Genomic DNA, 21,387 nt, shown 5'->3' with positions numbered 1-21,387 from the left:
AACAAATTTAATTTCCACCAAATATTGATTATCAAATTTTATCATAGTGAGGTAGTTTGAGCTACAATTTTGTATTATGTTACAGTAGAATGTAAATAATATACAAGTGAAAGTTAAAATTTTCCTTACTTGAAAATGTATCTCGGACAGATATATATATTACTCTACACCACTGACAGACACTTTCTTGAACACCACTTCTGTGGAATTTCTTGTGCGTGCCACATACCCTGAACAAACTCCCACCCTCACACCTATCTACATATATTATACCAACATAAGACAACTGTCATAATTCTGTAACCCTCCACCAAAAAAAAGGCAATACAACTGCCATGCACAGCAATTCTAATGAGCACTAACACGATCTTTGATGAATTTTATGTGCCATGTCAAAAGAGAGATAAGAATATACCTTAAATACATTTTCAGATGAGGAAAATGTTAATTTTAGAACTGTTACTTCTATGCATCATTAAGGGCTAGAATCCCACACTGAAGAAAGTGAAGGTGCTAGTGTCAATCAATTACAAAGATGAGCTCCTTTGTGAAGTAGCAACAGAATAGTAAACTTTCATGTGGTGGGACTTTCACAACATTAACTCTATCACAATGAGTCATGGGTCAAAGGCCATATCATCACATTTGTTGACTTTCATTTGAAAAGAGGTTGAGAACTATTTTTTTTCAGTGCTTAAAAGTCGATGCTTATTTTTTAATCAAAACCTAAGTGAAAAAAATAAAACTGCCTTACAGAACAGGATATAAACAGCACTAACCTAAACAGTGTGACCACACAAACCAGTGCCACTGAAGATCCCCATTACAATTTATAACACATTCCCAGCAAATGGACCCCTCCGTGTGCATTACTTTAACTATTTGATTATTATAAAGATAAATGTTATCCTGAGATTAACAAACTTGACTACAAAGCACTAAAATCTAAGAACAACCTCACCTACGAAGAACACAAATCATTACAAAATATTCTTTCTCAAGATGATATTAGTGTCAGATCTTCAGTTAAGGGTGAAATTGTGCTCACATGGCTTAAGGATCTTTATCTCCATGAAGAGTCACGTTACCTGAGTGACGTATTCAAACTACTTCAAGACGATCCACTATCAAAATATCATGAAGCCATCACCGGCATTCAACAAATTAACTGATGCTGAGGAGTTTATCTACACCTGATAAAAAGTTGATATTACTGATTTCTGACTCTGGTTTCATGCTTAAAAATCACAAACCTAACACTTTTGATAGACCAATTCTGTCTACCTGTAATTCACTAAGTGAACACATTTTCAGTTATTTACAAACCTTAATGGCTCCCCTCATTCACTTTTTATTTTAAGGATACTTAGGTCTTATTATAAGGTTTTGCTTCTCTTAATAATCTGTGTTTAATTTTTTTAGTACAAGGAATTATTTATTTCTCTGATTTCCAAAATGTTTTTTTCCAGAAATGGATTGGAAGAAATTGAACAGGTTTACTAGGAAGGTGGGATGGAAACTAATTTTTGATTTGAATGCATTAACACGTGACTTTTATGATGAATGGGATCCAAGGAATAGTTTGAAGCTGTTAAGGTTCAATGATAAAATGGGGTTTTCTGTTGATTGGGAGCTAGGTAATGGTAAGTTTTTTTATATTTAAGATTGTTTGACTAGGCTAAGGTTTAATCATTTTGCTTTTGTGTATTGTTTCACAACATTTATTAAATTATGAATGTTTGCTACAAATGTAATTTACAGTTGTTTTTTAAACAGTTACCTCCTTTACATGTTTGTTCTCATTTTCATCATTTATAAACAATATAACTAGAAATTAATCATAAATGTTAATTGTAGTTTATGTTCTTTTAATATATTTTGGTCAAATTTGCATTTCACAGACCTGTAAGATTCTTGTATGTGTAAATAACACTATGTAACACAAATTTTGGTCCTGGATAGTATATGTTATTTCGTAATTGCTTATGTTGTAAAAGTGTAGAAAGTGGCCATTATTCCCTTCAAACTTTGCTTTTGTGACCTGGATAATGAAATTTAGAAATTAACCTATTTTCTATGTAAAAATGGGCACATTTGCACATTTTCATTCACATAAGGTCTGAATAAAACAACATATGAATCAAGATTTGCATGTATTTATACTAAAGTTTTACAAAAATGAACAGAAATGTTTAGAAGTGAGTAGTTTTTCGAGATTTGTAATTGTAATGTAAATCTCTTTTACATATCAGCCCCCAAATATTTTCTTGGCATTCAACTTTGTTAGACCAACATCTCTGATCAAGTCATTGAGGTCTCTTTAGTTGGGGTAGTATGGGTTTCTATCACCAGCTGCACCTCTGAAATTGTAACGTGGATCTTCAATGTCTATCTCCTCTTCTGATCTGCTGCTCTCTTCTGAGGATGGCTGCTTTCTCAGGGCAGTGTGGCACTGGGGCGATGGATGACAGAAGGTCTGGATGCATGATAACAGTTGCATTCTTGCCAGCCTGACATTTGGAAGGGTCCACCATGCAGAAGAAGTAATTGCTTGAGTGGTCAGTGAGTTCATGCCAAATTTTTGGAATAGTGAACTTCATGGCTCTCTTTTCCCCTCTGTACCTTCCTGCAAAAGAGTAAAATGAAATTGTTATTATGAAGAATAAAGTTATTTCATCCACAACTAATGTGTAAGAGGTTCATGCAAAATATTTTATATATGATATTTTTCCTATGCTATTGGAAATAAAAAAAATAAAATAAAAGATATTTAAATTTTAAAAGGTCTAAAATTTGAATAATATAAAATCTTACTATTCAAGCAAGCAAAAATTGTCTGTCTTACCTTCTAGAGTTTTTTTGCAGTGCTTGCAGGTAAAATGAGGTGTTCAAGGTTTGTATTAATCCCTGACAGGCATGCCAAAATATGCCTTCTAGGCTTCACACATTTTAACAAATGCTGTTACAGAGTACTTTTTTGCTCTTGTCTTGATAAATTGGCAACATACACAGCAGAATGCTTGCAGCTTTTGATGCCAGCTCTGATAAAATCAGATAGGTCTATGTGTTCACTTAGGCAGCTAGAACTAAACTGAAGTGGTGAGTTGTGAGCCTCTGTATATATATTACTATGGAAAGTTCCAGAAAATTCTAAAAGGTTCTTGAAAGTTTTCACAAATTCTACAATATTCTAGAAAATTCTTGTAAGTTTGAGAAAATTCTCTATCAGCTACTCAGTGCTGAATCTACCTGGAATGTTTTGAAATATGGGTAAATTTGAAAATTTCATTATCCAGGTCACAAAAGCAAAGTTTGAAGAGAAAAATAGGTTTTTTCCATTTACTTTAGGCATAAGCAATTGGGAAATAACATTTTCTGCCCAGGAACAAGAAAAAGTAAAAATTTTGTTACATAGTGTAATTGAATCAGCAATGTATGTCTGACTACTATATTTCATTGTGAGTTGTAAATCACTTGGGGAACATGCAGCTCATGTTATGCTGTCAAATTATTTTACCCACAAGTTACCCTGAGCTGCTCACGTGTATGTCTTGTGAAATATTTTTATTGTATGATTTTTTATTCATTTTAATTAAAATAACCTGAGCCAACCTAAATAGATCCTTATTTTTACATTTTAGTTACTTTTATAATAATAAGTAAAGAATAAATGTGAAAAACAAGAAATATGAAACATACTGAAGTATTCTTTTTCTTTTGCCATTGACTATCAATCACACTTAACCCTACTTTTTTTTTATACTGATGGTAGTAAGGTATTAAGCAATTTTTATTTAATTAAATAATGCACCAAAGAACATATAATAACAAAATACCAAAAGCAGACAATTTCCTCTAACAATCACTATTTTTATAGTTTTTTTTGTAACTATGCAACAAGAGTTATTAAAAATGTATCTCAGAATTTAATACTTTTATTTCTCTGCTTATCAATAAAAGTGTTAATACCTATTTCAGCCATTCTGAGATACATTTTTATTTCAAGTGGGTTTCTCATCATCAAGAAGAGCCATTAAAAATTTATTCAAGCTAGTCATTAACCTTCTGGTCCAAACAAAGCTTGTACTACAAGTGAACTTGATGATTAACTATTCTGAACACAATGTAATATAATATGTTGTTTGATAGATGAAGAAAACCTTGACTTTCTATTGGTTCTAGGTAATATATTTTTAAACATAAGAGAGAACTGTTAACAAATCCTGAAAGAGAGGATGTAACAGGTAGGTGGGACAGGAGGGATCTTATTTTATATTTGATAGCTCTGTGACCAAGCAGAATTGAAGGCTATAAAAATTATGGTTTGTTGGAAAAATAACGATTTTATAGTGAGTAATTTAGTGGAGGGGTGGTGGATTTAATAGAGAAGAAAAGATACCTATAGAAAACGTCATGTCACACCAGTGAAAATTCATGGTTTTATAAAATATTGCCTTAAAGAGCTAGTCAAGAATTTAGAAATTATATATTATTAAAATTTGGATTATTAGCTAAGATATTAGTGTAACATAAAAAGTACTTAAATTTTGAATGTAAAATATCAAAACCATGTGTCATGCACAGTAAAGGATACCATTCACATTAGGGTTAAATAAATTGATAAGAATAGTAGTGTAATTCAATACCTAAGTAGCTGCAGGTCTCTGTTTTGTCATGGCTGAAGTTTTTTTTTGACAACTGCAACATGTACAGGTTATGTATACAGTCTCTACTTGCATTATTACCAGCATAACTTATGTCTATCCAGAAGTTTAAGTCCAGTGATGCCTTTCTCTCATCTAATCCTTTATTCCTCCATAGCATTAAAAAGGTGTCAACGTTGTATTACAATATTCATCAAAGTAATGTTCACGCAGAACTTTTGAGTATCTTTCTTCTTTCTAAACAGTTAATTGGGTATTATTAAACATTCTGTAAAATGGATTACCCTGTTCTTCAACATCCACTCAGTCTCAGCACTGTCCAATACTGGCTCAGTCAAAGCAGTTGAGTTCTTACCCCAAATTGACCTTTATGGTTTCCATTCTATAACTTCTAGCATGTTCTGTGTATCTTCATGAAATTTCACAAGCTTTTGATGGTAAACTAGTCTTTGAAAAGTCTTTGACTGGTTGTAATTATTAATTGATTAATCATTGCATGCTAGTATGCAAGGATAACAACAAAACTACTTTTGACATCATAATGTCATAATGCAGCAATTAACTTGAATAAACATATTTTTCTTATTAATGCTGCCATTTGTGGGTTGTGAAAAAACCAGTACATCACGTAAATAGACAAAATAAAGTGGAATAATCTACAGAAAGGTATGCAATGTCCTTTTTTTTATATAAAGGTCACATTTCTTTCTGTTTGTTATAAAGCACAACTTCTTACATGTTGGAAGACTAGTTCAGACATAACAGACCAGTACATGCCATCTTGTGTGGTTTCATAAGTTTATGTCATTATTTGCAACAACTCAGGTTTGTTTAGGCAGTTTGTACAAGCAAACATGTCATAAAATCTAACCCAAGAGCTTGAAAATAAATTATTGCTGAGTTCTTTTATAAACACTTAAAATCAACTTTCATTTTCTATAATGTATTAGTTAACAAAATTATTGTTCTAGCTTTCTATTTTGGAATGTAATGCATATTTTGTGGAGAAGTTCCTCTACAATAATCAAATAGCTATTTCACCACATCCTGAAGATATTGTACCAAAAAAAAAGCTCAGGAAAATGGAATATCATTTCCTTTCAGTCTCTCTCTCTCTCTCTCTCTTTTTATCAGTTCATTGTCATAACTGCTGGTAAATCATTTAAACTTAGTCATGATGATTAGAGATCATCACCTGAAAAAGTCATTACAACATTTTTATTACTATTATCTCATCCAGTTTATCTTGTATACCCAGGTATGAACTGTCAGTTTTTTCTTTGTCATCAGCAATGTCAAAATCATGTGACATGTTCTTGTTGCTAGATGCAAACTTTTTTTTCACCTGTTATTCTTTGGTAGGCTCATAGTGATGTAGATTATAAGCATGTTGATATGTTGCAATACTTGTTCATGTCATAAATTGCCTTATTGAGCTATCAACAAGCACTATACATACCAATTCCAAATTTGAAGCTATTTTTTTCATTTTGTTGCAAACACTTCACCACATTTACACTACCTAGAAGGCCATACATCACTTTTACTTAGAATTGTACCTCTTCTTCAAACATCATAAGATTTAATTAACAATCACTTGATGGTTGCTCAGTTGTATAATACACTATCATGGTATGTGGTAGATGCTCATCCTAACCAGTTTGGTCTGTACCACCTATTTAACCAAACCATCAGACATGGTGAAGTACACATTTTTACTCCATTTAACACTGTTTAGTAAAGTTAGCTGATGTGTTACCTTTTGTTCAGGTAGCACATTTTATGGTGTTGAGCAGTGATAAGCTTTAATCCACTTGGTAAAAATCATTAAACAATGAGTATATACCAGTTACCTTTCTCAATTTTCAACAGAGGATCTGCTATATTTATGGTGATTCTCTGAGGATAAAACCTGACACAGCAGATTTCCTTTGGGCAGCACATGTAGTACAACCTGCATCATTGATCAACATCTTTATGTAAGTATGGGTAGAAAATGTCAGCTGTGGTATTTGACAGACCTTGTTTCCCTTTAGCACTTGCATTAACTACATCACATGTTGGTTATTATGACTTAATGATTCACGTAGATGGTACAACAAGCTATCCTACCCTTGATACTAAGTGTTTAAGTAGCATAAGTTACATGCATCAGTATTCTATTTGACAATTTGCTTCACTTTTCTGCAGACCAAGTAGCACTGAAACTATCTGGATTCTTTAGTGCTTTCTGAGGTTCCTCAATAGTCATTTATGATATTCACTCAGTCTTGGAATTATTGCCAATTACATCATTCTTGTTACTGTTGCTACAGTAGATTTTGCCAATGCACATTATCTAGAATTGAAATATTCAACAGACTTGATCTCATAGGCTGATAGGAATATTATTTTAACATCTCTTTGTTGCCTACTGACCAGGACAGTATTGTAAAACAAAGCTGTACTCTTATAGCATTGTTGTGAAACTTTCTAATACACTTTCCAAATTTTTGAAGTTAATTATTCGTTTCTGTAATGCATGATTTACTCAAATGGTGAAATTGCAAACACACAGGCTTTTGTTGTAGTGTTTCACAAGTACCATAAGTACATAATACTAATGTCTGAACCCAGATCAAAGGCAAATACCTTTATTGAGCAAATAACAATTTCATGACAAATTTGGGGACACACTTCTTCACAAATATCTGACCTGTCACCATTTACTTAAATAAAGTTTTTGCTAGCTGTCTGATGCTATGGCTACCATGGAATGCTTGATACATGACAAGGCTTGTAAGGTCATGGCGATTCTAGTATCTAACAAAAAAAAACTTTTTGTCATGCATTTCAATTAGCACATAGTACCTCATGCCAAATTCATGATTCTCTGAATAAGTCACTAAGACTTGAGGTGTGAGCTGACTATTAATTGCTTAAACATAACAAGAAAGGCATTTCCATTACCATTGACCAAGTAAATCTCAGTTAAAGTATGGACTCTTTTGACTTATGCTATTGATGCCTTCAGTATTTCACACCTTGGTTTGCAATCTTGAACCAGTTATGATATAGTTATATCTGTTGCAAAGAGCCAATGGTTGATGGTTGTTCTAAACCTTGATGGGATCCTCATATATCCTGGAAGTTGTTTTTGAGCATATTCTATAGTTATGTGGGATACTGCAGTTAATATTTTTCCTTTGTTCCAGATTATTGCTTATGAGTACTTGCTTTAACCCTTTTGTGGTGGCTGGTGATTATAGTCAACTTGAAGGCTCAGTGCAGCAGGTGACCTTCCTTTATTCCTGTTATTCTTATGTATTGAATTTAACATATATAGTATTGGGTACAAACACTGAATATTTCAGGGACTTTTGTTGAGTTATTGCCGATATATCATGCTTTTAGTACTGATACTGTAATTTGTTGAAGTATAAAACATGTATATTCAGCTCTAAAAGGGATAAACCATGTTACCACATGATCTGTGGTACAACATTGGTTTGTTATTATCCTCTGTACAAAATTATTGATAAGTATCTTATTGCAGTTACCAAAAGATGTACTCAGGAAGAATGCCTTTCCATGCAACCATGTTAGTTCATCCATATGAATGACTAAGTTTTTATGGGGTTCTTGATTTCAAACTATGATATCAGCAGTGTGCATAACTTAGTTCTCCACAAGGATGAGTCTTTAACTCAGTTCTTTGACAACTGTGTACAAATCCTCTAGTCATTTCTTGTTGAGTCCCAGAACATTTAAACTCAATATTAAGTGTTTTACTGCCTGTCTCTGAGTCCATGCAGTCCATTGAAAAACTGACTTAAGCACTTCTGTGTTTGTCTTTTCTTTAAATTAGCTCAAAAAAATGACTGTTTTTATTCATTTTTTGATAGCTTATACTTGTATATTAAGGGGAAAAAGTTCTTTTATGATCTGTTGTTATATTTCTGCACAAAATATACTCTAAATATATGTTAAATACCTCTGTTTTAATGTAATGTATGTTATTCAATGAAACTATGAAAAAATTAGAAATGCTTTTTCCAGTGGTTATGACAATATAATTCAAAATATATTTAAGAGATCAGCATAAATAAATTTCCAGTACAATCTAGTGAGAAATGTATAATGCACAGCCACATGTGAATACATTTGGTCAAATAATTAAAGATGTGCCCTGAAATGGATTGCTTAAATTAATCTAGGCAAGTATATATTTTTTGAAATGTGAAAAATGCCTGAATTAACTTGGGCAAATCACAAAAATGGTTAAAAGTTATTGGAGAAATTATCCCTGGCTTAACCTGAACTGACTTTTCCTTAAATATGGATGTGACTTGCTTCTCATGACTGCCATAGTTAAATGATCTGCTATCAATTTCTCTACTGTTTGCAGTTCAGATGCTTTCATCATTTGAGAGAAGCCATCTTATTCCAAAGGTCCTGTTGAACATAACATTCTTTGACAAAAAGTGGAATAGAATGCTGTAATATGTAAACATGTGCATTATCATCAGGATGTTCCAAATATATACCATGTAGAAAGTTGTTACAAGGCATCCTATTTTATACATTCTATTACTCATTTTATTAAAACATTTTCATGTTCATACCAATTGAAGATATCAAAGCCTTGCCACTTGCATCTGCAGTTTTTGCATATTCAGAAATCTATCAAAATTTGTAATTTTGTAATTATTACCATTTTAATTTTAATTGAAAGATGATGAGAAGTTGCTTTGCTTTTTTTTTTTTAAGTTTTAATACACAGAATAGTAATGTAATATTTAAATTTTGAATGTATAATTTGAATTAGCTACCATAATATTCGTTGAATCTTGTTTGTTCTGATTGTTTGACAAACAATGGATAGGCCTGTTTTGAGGAAAGATCAGGATGCACATGAACTCTCAGCTTCCACAATTCCTATAAAGGTGGATGTCCTGCAGTTGTTTTTCTATTCAAAAGATGGACCAATGCAGCATGAACAATATGTGAATTTTAATGGAGCAGTTGAAGACAGAGCCATACTTGAAATTCAAAACCAATTGGACAGAGAAGGAATAGTCACTTAATGAAAAGACAGTCAGAGCTAAGATTTAAAATCTTTGTGATGGTAATAGAATACTGAAGAAGAGGAAAGAGCATAAATCAAATAAAGAGAAGGAAAAATTACATGTTGAAGAACTACAAACTACTTTTTTCTTGCACATGAAGATGCTCAGAAAATAGAAACTGGCAAATTCTGAAATGAATAACAGAAAAAAAAGATGTTGAATTTCTGAAAACATTACAAAATCAAAAGACAAAGCAAGTGACGAGAAAGAATTCTTATTTTATAAGAAAAAGGTCTGAAGAACAAAGAAAGAAATGTTGTACAGCAGCTATAATTATAAATCCAGAAAATGCCCATTCTAAGCCAGTAAGTTCCACAGATAGTCCATGTACACACTCTGAAGATGATCAGTTTCAATGCCCATCTTATTCTGAGGCTAAGTCTAAGAATGCTACATCCAAAAGAAGATGAACTGTTATTTCAGAGCTTCCAAACAATCCATTCAAAAGTGCAAACATTTCAACACTGGCACATCATTTAAATCTATTTGTAGGTCAAAGAACAGCATTTATGTCTGCAATCATTTCAAAAGGTGGGACTGATTTGAATAGTTTGATTCTTTCTAAACTGAGTACAAGACGTGCAGCAAAAACAATGTCAGTAGAGAGTGTCATTTGTATGAAAAGTTCACTTATTCCACTGAAGTATGTAACATTGTACTGGAAAATAAATATTGTTCCAGGAGTTTAGGAGAATCTAGGAGTTTTAATAGTAGGAATGCCAGACCACAGAGGGAAAACTGCTTTGTGTTCCAGTGATTCTAGATGAAACCCAGGTTAACATAAAGCATGCTTTTGTACTCCAATGGAAAGTAGAAAGCTCCATTGCTGGATGTGTTTTCAATACTAATGCTTCAAACTTTAGATGAAAGTGACGTTTTTGTGCAGTTAAAAGGTTTGCTTAGCAAGAAAGTTTTTACTTGACTTGCCATCATCACATTATGGAAAGCAGTTTAGCAGTTTGGCAGGAATTGTTTGGTGTCAATATACAGTCTTGACAACTATGATTTCAATGTCTTTAACAAATCTTGGGGAACTCTTGAGAAATGATCAGCTTTAAAGGTGCTACATATCTTTGATGGTTGACTTAAATGTGTAGAATTATTATAAATTTTTCCAAGAAACACCGACTTTTTCTAAAGACTGTGCCAAGTTTATGTTGCTTTTTTTAAGAGAAACCCCACCTTCTGGACTACACTGTTTGTAGTCTGGTGCATATCATCATACCCATTGGATGGCAACTGTGATTTACAGTGGTAAGATGTATATATTTTGTAATAATCTGAATGAAGCCAAAATGAGTACTTTGCACCTCATCTGCTTGTTTAATGCTCTCTTCAACAGTTTCCACTGAAGACACACCTTCTGATGGTATTCAACTATTAAATTATTTGAATACCTATAGCAGAATTAATCCAACAACCATTACTGCACTCAACAGCCACCTCTGGTATTTAACAAAAACAGTTGAACCATTTTCACTCTTTTTTTTTTTATCATAGTGTCAGAATCTGAAAAGAAGGAAATTGCTAATCATTTGATCAAATTATACATTTCTTATAGTTTTTGTAATTCTCTATAACAGTGCAGACTAAATCATAACCAACCTTAACCAAATTTGTAGCTCTGTAATATTATATCATAATTTTAGTTTGATAGTGATCATTCTCAATTATTAGTTGTTAGCTCATAATTGAAAGGGAATAATGGGATATAGTGATAAGCATGTTGTTTTCTTTATTGATTTTTGTTGCACATGTGAATTGTTTGCATTTTCTCTATACTTAGAAACAAAACATTCTTTGGTTGAATACAAGTTATCTGCAATTTATAGTATTGAAACAAGTGATAGTGATGCTGCAGGTCTAACTGTAGTTGGAACTCAACCACGTTTCTAACATTCTAATTCAAATTGGCCCGGCATGGCCAGATGGGTTAAAGCATTCAACTTGTAATCTGAGGGTCACTGGTTCAAATACCCATCACACCAAACATACTCGCCCTTTCAGCCATGGAGGCATTATAATTTGATGGTCAATCCCACTATTCATTGGTAAAAAAGTAGTCCAAGAGTTGGCAGTGGGTGGTGATGATTAATTGCCTTCCCTCTAATCTTACACTGCTAAATTATGGACAGCTAGCACAGATAGCCCTTGTGTAGCTTTGTGCACCATTAAAAAAAACAAAAACAAACTAATTGTAATCTAAACCTCAGATGTTGTTTGCAATGTGAAGAGGGTATAAAAAGGGCAAGGTTGTTGACGAAAGATATTTTTCTATATAATAAAGAAGGCTTAAAAGGTAATGGAGAATTTCAGTGGCACCTAAGAGCATAATGAAATAAATAAGGATTGGCTGAAATCTGTTGTATTTTACAGCCATTTATATATATATATATATTGAAATGTTAAAATTAATAAAAAGTAACACAACTAGTCCACATGTAAAGTACTTGGTATGCCTTCAGAAAAATTTGGTATGCACTAGACAGAAAGTATTATGAGTAAGGGAATACAATAGATGTAAATCAGGTATTGTGTATTTTTATACTTTTACACATTACCCTACAAACCATCTCATGTCTAAGACTCTAACAAAAATGTTTACTGTTTTTCAGTATACATGTACAATATTAGAAGTGTTTCCATACCAGATATACAGGAAACACTTGCATCAGTGTGAATGATCTGATGCTTAAGCATTGCATCTTACCCTTTATGGAAAGTGTGTTGTGACTTGAGATTTTATATAGTTCTGTCATTACAGATGTACTTTTAAACAGTGGCATCCTTGTAAAATTTAACAGCACATACATAACCATTAACTCTGTTATAACTTGTGTGCACTTTTCAGTTACTTAGTACACATCTGTATATCAAATTGCAAAACTAAAGTTGAGGCAGTCTAATGAGTGAATGGTATAGATGCTAGCCAGATCACACTCATAAAACTCAGCTTATGGATGCCCACATTTGCTCTAAATTTTCAATGATAAGTCCAAGCTAAGAATTGGAGAAGTGGCATTGTATGGATAACATTCTGTTCAATCTAACTTAATCAATGCTAACACTCAAGACCCTTTTGGTTTCTGTTAGCAGTTGTAACTGGAAAAGGCTTTTAGTTGGAATTTATTTCAAACCATGAGATAAACTTGACAAAATCATTGAGAAAAATTACAGTTAAATAAGTAATTCAGATGTTAATTAAATCAAAATGTGGAGAAATTTTAATTTGAGGAATATGGATTGGGAAATGTTAAGAGGCAAACCTTGAGGGTCTATTTGAATTTCTTGCACAACAACTGAAGGACTATCTGTACTAGCCATTGTTAATTTAAAAGTGATAGACTAGAGGAAAGCAATTAGTCAACATCATTCATCCCCAACATTTAAGCTACACTTTTACCAAAGAGAAGTGTGATTGACTGTCACATTTTGATGACCCAACAGCTGTAAGGGAAACAAATTTGATGACAGGATTTGAACTAGTGACCAGTAGATTGCAACTTGAGTGTCCTAACCACCAGGCTTTGAATTATGACATAAACTGGTTTTTAGGAACCCTTCAAGATGGCTTCATTTATCAAATGGTCAAGAAAGCTACCAGGATCAATGCTGCTTTTGCATTTTTGTTGTTAATGTCTAATATAGAAATAGTTGATAGGGTGGATATTGAAAACATTTGAGTAGAATTTGTTGTTCTAAATAATGTCTTGCCATATATGGAGTTAAGGAATAATGAGATTTTGATTACAAATTTCAATAACAAACTTTGAAAGGATGTGATATGAATTATCCATTGTGAATTGTTTGGAAATACTGACCAGATCTGGAAGAATTTCTAATAATGTATATGAGCTTCTCTCACATAAATAGCTATTTTTGTTCAGTGCTGCTCTCTATGTGGAAAATATTTTGTGCAATGCACTAACCTTGAAACTCCAATTGATCTGGAATTGACATTCTAGCTAGGTCTTAAAAGGACTCAACTTTGCAGTAACACCTAGAAATATTCCATCCATCAAAATGAAAGCCTGTCTGGAAGACTAGTTAAAAGACTGTTGATTCACTCTACACAAACTGAAAACACCAACAAAACAACAAAAAGCAACCACCAGAAAGAAGACAACTTCAACAACAATTCCACCGACAATCAACATCCTATCTTTCCAGGTAGAACTGAAAACATCTATTTCCCTGAAACACCTCAAAACAGTATCTTAAACAACTTTTTCAAAGAATTTTCACACAGAACTCTCAACGTAATTTTGCAGAAATCTAAAAAACAACCTCACACAAAAAGATAATAATTCTATAAACAACATATAACAAGACAACAACATCAAAATTTTAAAAGTAGATATAGAAAATGTTATAGTTATAATGAACACAAATACATTAAAAAAATGAACAATATCTTGTCAGATACAAACATATTTAAACTTCTAAACACATATCCAAAAAAACACATGAAAACCAGTTAAACAAAATACTACTATGAATGAAAAAACCAACACAATCTCAGAAAACATTTATTCTTACTTTTAAAAGACCAACTCATGCACACCACAACTATACAGCACCCCATACCTCACAAACCTGATTGTCCCCTACGACCCATAATGTCAGCCTAAGAATCATTTAACTACAACCTCAGCAAATATATAGAGTGGGCATTTTCTAAATATGTAACATCAGCCGGATCATTTTTCAAAGACTCTTTCAACTTTAAATATATTCTTAATCAACTAAATTATAAAGCCTTAACAGCAAGTTTTGATGTAATCTCCCTCTTCACACAAGTCCCAACAACTAAAGCCTGCAAGATAGCTTTAGAACTTTATATCCAAGACCCTAATCCATTGATACACATTCCCAGTGACCAATTAGCAACCTTTATAAAATTCATTACCACCAAAACTAACTTTATGTACAATAACCAAAACTACCTACAAATAAATGGCCTAAGTATGGGGAATCCTGTGTCACCAGTTCTAGCCAACATTTTTATGACACAGATTGAATCACAAGCGATCAATTCAGCTTTACACCCACCACTATACTGGTACAAGTATGTTGATGATGCAATTGCTGGATTAACATCTACAGAACATGCACTTAGTTTTTTTAATCATATTAACTTGATACACCCCAACATTAAATTCACCTGTGAACATGAAAAACTAACCAAATAGCATTTCTTAACCTCAAAATCACTAGAACTGATACACAATTCAAAAGAGAAATCCACAGAAAAATCACCCATACTGGATTATACATTCCCTAGGACTCAGCACATGAAACAAAACAAGAACTCAACATATTAAGAAACCAAAGAAACACAGCCACAAAACTATGCTCACCAGATAAAATTAGCAATGAAATGAACAAAATAAAACAACACTTCATAAATATCAACACATTTCCTCAAAAAACCATGGAAAAAATTATATACACACACACACCTAGACCAACAACAATAAATCCCAAGATACAACAAACTACAAAACTTTATACTGTTGCATGCCATATGTTCCCGACATCAGCGAAAAAATAACCAACATTTGGAAAAAAAACTTGTAACAAAACAAACATTCCAGTAAACACCAAATTTATTCAAAAACCAGGTACAAAACTAAAGTCCATACTATGTAAAAACTACACTGACAAACACAACACCAACATAATTTACAAAATACAATGCAACAACTGCCATGACTTCTATATTGGAGAAACAAGGAGAAAAACGGAAACTAGATTCAAAGAACACAAAAAAAGCACCTTCACATGTTTTTCAACACTGCAAATCAAATAAACACAACATAACCATAGAAAACACTCAGATATTAAGTAGGGGGAACAAACACAAAATAAAAGAAGTCCTACTTATACAGCAACTAAAACCAAAATTAAACCAGTATAAAGGAACACCTTTATACCTATACTAATTAATAATCTAACATCCACCTGCAATGCCGCCTACAATCCCATACTTGTTTATACTCTCATCCCTAAGACGTGTCCATCAAAGGTCACATTCAAACTCTCTCTTTCTTAACCTAAAAATAACCTAGGAAGGTTGAAATGTTGTTATCTCCTTATCATTAAAAGTGCTAATACCCATACCAGTCGTTCTGAGGTACATTTTTATTTCAAGTGGGTTTCTCGTCATCAATAATTAGTTATAGTTGTACATTTTCTACTATACCATTCACTTAGACTTACCATGGTCTTTGTTATTTTAGAACTACTATTCATTCATCTTATTAACTTAGTTTAACTATATATTGTTTCTTCTTCCATACATCACATCTCATACTTATGTTATTGCTACTATACACTTCCTTAATTTCATACAATCACATCTATTTCATATTTATGTTATTATTTATTTTTTACTCTCCTTCCTATTCACTTTGTTTGTGTGGAACCCTTAAGCTAGGATCTACACAAACTTCTTCCAATATTCTACATACATTGCTTCTTTAAGTTTTTATTTTAGTGCTTAGTGATATCGTTTATTCTGTACTGTTCAATGAAGCTTCATGGGTGTTTGGTTTATTTAGAGTTCTGTCTACTTCTGGGTGAATAAATAATTAAGGTAAATATCTTTTCTTCAACACATAACATTACTTATAAGTTTATTTCATTGTACAATTTCTTAATATTTCCATTTTATCAACTATATCACTTTCATCTTTCTTTGTCATTTATACTTACCATTGATTCTGTTGAATCTATTATTTATACTTTTTACCATTAATTTCATCTGTGATGTACCCTGGAGGCCAGGGTCCACCCTACCTAGTCCCTTTATTGCTTGTCTTCCATTTTTAATGACTGAACCAATTTTCAGATGGCCAAGATTTTGTCAGTTTTCCTCCACCTCATCATGTATTGCCTTTATGGCTTTAATACTTTTTGCCTTAGTTTATCATCAGGTCTTCCTCATTTTATGTCATTTTCATCTCTGTTAATCATATCTATATTATCTGCTACCTAAGGTTTTAGCTTTGTTTTTAAACTCCTATGCTTCATGTTTACCTTCCACCTCCTTTCTACAGTGTTCCAGTTATATTTAGGGATTTTCATGAAATATCTTCTCCTCCTTCCCTCCATATTAGGGTGTTTGTTATATTCAGTTTGTTCCCTCCACATGTGGCTTCTTTGCTTTCAGGATTTTCTAGGGTGGGACACTGCTAATAGAGTCTTCCAGTCAGTTCTTTTTCTCCACCAATCTTTTTTTTTTTTGTATGTGCTTGTGTGCACATGTGGCTACTCTTGTAAATATAGTATGTCAAAAATTATCTGCATTATTATTTTAAATTTTTTGGAGTTGTTTTTTTTTGTTTCATTCTGAGATATTATTATCTTTATTTATTTTATATGTTCAGCACATGCCTGTCCTTTGCCTATTTTGCTTTCAGGGTTAATTCATTTGTTTTGTTTGCTTAGTGCTGATTGTGGGTTCTCAATCAATAGATCCACCTCAATCACTTTTTGGGTCTTCCCTGTTTTAATATGTAGTCTTTGATCACATTTGGATAGGCTGTTTCTGCATGACTGAGAATGCCCACATTACACATTACTGTTCTGTTTTTCACCATGTGATTGGGAATAAGTTTCATGCCTATACTTTTGGACTTGTTTTAGAAGGTCAAAGAAGTTTATCATATAAGACATCAGATAATCAAAAGAATATGAATAAAGATTGACAGAAAATGTTTAAAATAACACTACGAAAAATGTTATGGAAAGAGAAAAAGCTTTAAAGTATTATGAATGAAGGCTTATTTCTAATGACTACAAGATGGCTTGGTTTATTATAGTCTAATTTTTATTTAGTTTTGACTGAAAAAAACAAGGATTTAAGCAATATTCATCATCCTGAAGAGTTGCTTGATGGAACAAGATTGACAAGGTGATCACATTAATTTTAATCTAGTTAAAAAAAGAATTGTAAAGTTTAAGGGATGATAAGGTTCCTGTTCCAGATGAAATTTCCCCAAGGGTTTTTGATGGATGTTAAAAGAATTGGATATGTGAGCCACTTGTTGCTATTATTTTTTTTTCTCCTAAGTCCTTCAATAGTGAGCAGTTGCCAAAAAATTGGATGTTAGTCAATGTTGCTTCTCTCCACGAGGGAGGTGATATGAATTGTCTCCATGTGTATAAGCTTATTAATCTTGCATCAGCTGTGGAACAAGTTTTGGAATGTCTGATAAAAGATCCTTTGCAAAGTCATTTAATAAAGTTTAGAATTTTATTGGACAGTCAAAATGGTTTCACTAAGGTAAAACCTTGTCTTACAAGCAGTTGACAAGGTGCCACATAAATTGCATCTCAGAAAAATAATCTATTTAACTCATTGGTTAGAATAGTGGTTGGATGGTTTTAAGCAGAAGATTATTAAAAATGGTATTCATTTAACCTAGATTGAGGGAAAGAGTAAGATGTTTTGGGAGGCTTATTCTTAAGACTTTTGATATTTTTTTCTTTATGTCAAAGACAAAGATGAAGGAAAGGTTATTCAATTACTTAAATATTTGATAATATCAAGGTTTTGGGTGTTGCTAGTTGCAAGGAGGATGCTGCTATTTAACAAGTGGATTTGGTGAGTTAGGTGAATAAATGACAGATTGCTTTTAATTATAATAAATACGATGTAATGCATGAAGGATAATATAATTTTCATTATAAGTATAATTTTGATGGGAATAACCTTAATATTGTAATAGATGAATAGGATATTAGTGTCATGGTTGATCACTCTCTTAAGCAATCTAAGCAGTGTGCTCTCACTATGGACAGGACAAATAGGAATTTAAGTTGCATATAAGAAAAAAAAAGTGAACAGAAGGCTAAAGAATATGAATTTATTGTGTAGGTTAGAACATATTTAGAATATTATGTTCAACCTTGGGCTGTTTGCCTTAGGAAGAATATTATATTGCTGGAAATGATTGAGAGGGCTTTTTGGATGACTTGTGAAATAAAAGAATTGTCATATGAAGACAGGCTAAGACTTCTGTTGTTGTTGTTTTTTTTTAAATAAAAGGTTTATGGGGATTTGATTGAGGTGTTCAACATTTAAGTGTTGGTGTATCATAATTTTTGGACTTGATAGTGGGATTGATAGGACTAGGGGACCCAAATATAAAGTTTGGCATGAAAGGAGTTTTTATCAACTAAGAGTTTTTACACTGGATGGTTGGCCTTTGTATTGTCGTCAGGTTAGGTGGATACTGTAAATTTAAAGGCATTTAAGGGAAGGCTTGGTGATTGTTTGAATTATGAGGGCTGGGTTTTAATGTTTTATTTTTATTTTAAGGTTTATTTTAATGTATGTAATGTCCTAGATCAGTGATGGCGAACCTATGGCACGCGTGCCAGAGGTGGCATGCTGAGGCCACGATTGCTGGCACGTGATAGGATTCCCGCATCTTTGCTAAGAAGTATGTAGCGAGCTAGGTAATTATGAGAGGTGGCATGACCTGAGAGCACTAGGGTTCAAGTACTTCGATTTTCAGGGCCTCCTCGTGGTGCAGAGGTGGCAATGCGCGTAAGTGTAGCTAACACTAGAACTAGGGATATTCCCGGTAGGATCGATGAGAAGGATTGGATATCGGTAAAGCCTGGGAAATCGTTGTTCCCAGTTTAATGCGCCTTAACGTCAGCCCTTGTCTCTACTTTGGGTTAGATTAATACTATAATGTATCCCAGGGATATTATCCCTACAGGTTGCATGTCGAACCTTTTGAATGACGGGGGTGGCATCGTAAGTCATTACATCCATTCGTATTGGTCTTCAACCAATATGAATAAATAATTATATCGGTTACTTATTATTCTGCAGACATGAAGAATTATACAAAAACCAGAAAACTTGTCATAAATCATTCTTTGTAATTTTATTGAAAATTTGAATATAATAAAAGCTAAATGCAGCTAAAAATGCAAAACATTATAAACTATTGATTAACTTGAGAATATTTTTCAACCAATCATGTTTAGTTTTAAATTTTGCACTCCACATTATCATGGCATTAAAAAAGCTACATTAACGAAACGGGCCAATTTAATTTGTTTAAATATTTAACTGTTTTTTGTTTAAGTAACTTTTTAAAAGTTTGTTTCATTAAACTTTACTTTTGTGTGTTTAAGTTATACCAAAAATGAATGCAAAGAAGGCAAAGCTAATGGATAGTGGACAATTATTTCAAGAAAATTGGACAAAATTATTTGGAACCATTGAACGCAATGGAAAAGCGTTATGTATTTTATGTGGTGAAAGTGTTGTGTGTCATACTTCAAGTGTCAAACGGCATTTTGAAACCAACCACAAAAATGTTACTGAACTTGATGAAACAGAAAAGGAGGAATTTCTTGCAAACAAACTGAGGAAATATCATTCTCAATGTCTTAATCTTGGAAACTTTCTTTCTAAACCTAATCATTTGATGAAGGCCAGCTTTCAAATTTCATTATGTATCGCTAAACATAGTAAGTCTCTATCTGATGGAGATTTCATAAAAACGACTATGTTAGCTGGAAGTGATTTTTTAAATAAACATGAAATTTTACAACGAATCTGTGAGGTACCACTTAGCAGAAATACCGTGAAAGATCGTATCTTACATATGGCAAATGATGTCAATCAGCAACTCGGTACTGATTTACAAAAGGCTTCTTGTTACTCCATGTGTTTGGATGAGAGTACGGATATAAATAATTATGCAAGGTTAGCAGTAATTTTGCGTTATGCTGTTGGTTACTCCATGAGGGAAGAATTGGGGAAACTGATTTCTTTACCTGGAAGAACACAAGGAGTAGATATTTACAATGCTGTGATGGAATGTTTTTTGACACAAAGTATTAAGCCCGAAAAGACAGTTTCGATCACTAGTGATGGAGCACCATGTATGGTTGGGTCAACATCTGGTTTCATAAAGTTGTTTGAGAACAAAATAGAACATCAAGTCATCCAGTTTTATTGTATTATACATCAAGAAGCTCTTTGTGCAAAAGAAAGTAGCAAAAAATTAGATGATATACTCAAAGATGTTACAAAAATGGTGAATTACATTATGACTCGTGCACTTCATTTTCGTCAGTTTCAAACACTTCTTGATGAGGTTCAAGCACAATATAGTACTTTAATTATGTATAACAATGTCCGATGGTTGAGCAGAAGACGTTTTCTGGAAAGATTTATTGCTTGCTTGAACAAAATTAGATTTTTTATGCATGAAAAAAGGACAAGACTTTCCACAGCTCACTGATGTGGCTTGGCTTAATAACCTCATGTTCTTTACAGACTTTATATCACACTTCAATGCACTGAACACAAAACTACAAGGAGTAGGAAAAACAGCAGAAAGAATGTTCTGTGATATAAAGGCATTTGAGAGAAAATTGCAAGTTTTTGAAAAAGACATCAAAGGTGGGGAACTCAAATATTTCCCAAATCTGAAAATGCATTTAGAAAACTCGAAAACATTTGCGGACTGTTCCTTAAGCAAACAGGAAATCTCCAAAGAATTTTCAAGCATTATCGAGGTAGCGAAGGAGAATTTTAGTAAAAGATTTATGCAGTTTCGAAAGATAGAAAAAACTTT

At 32.7% G+C, this 21,387-nt stretch overlaps 1 protein-coding gene across 6 annotated transcripts in view; it reads left to right on the top strand.

Moving 5' to 3' along the window:
• LOC143253621 (heparanase) overlaps positions 1–21,387 on the top strand; it is a 99,651-nt gene that overhangs the window by 19,304 nt on the left and 58,960 nt on the right. For 5 of the 6 annotated variants that reach the window (XM_076507756.1, XM_076507757.1, XM_076507758.1 and 2 more), the window contains one exon: positions 1,470–1,643. In XM_076507756.1, coding sequence (XP_076363871.1) covers positions 1,470–1,643 — 174 coding nt within the window. The remainder of the gene's footprint in view (positions 1–1,469; positions 1,644–21,387) is intronic. The other variant, XM_076507759.1, reaches the window with a different exon arrangement.

The sequence above is a fragment of the Tachypleus tridentatus genome, chromosome 6 (genome assembly GCF_004210375.1).
Source record: "Tachypleus tridentatus isolate NWPU-2018 chromosome 6, ASM421037v1, whole genome shotgun sequence".
Classification (NCBI taxonomy): domain Eukaryota; kingdom Metazoa; phylum Arthropoda; class Merostomata; order Xiphosura; family Limulidae; genus Tachypleus; species Tachypleus tridentatus.
Note: the sequence above shows the minus strand (reverse complement) of the source record. Positions and strands in the feature narration are given on the sequence as shown.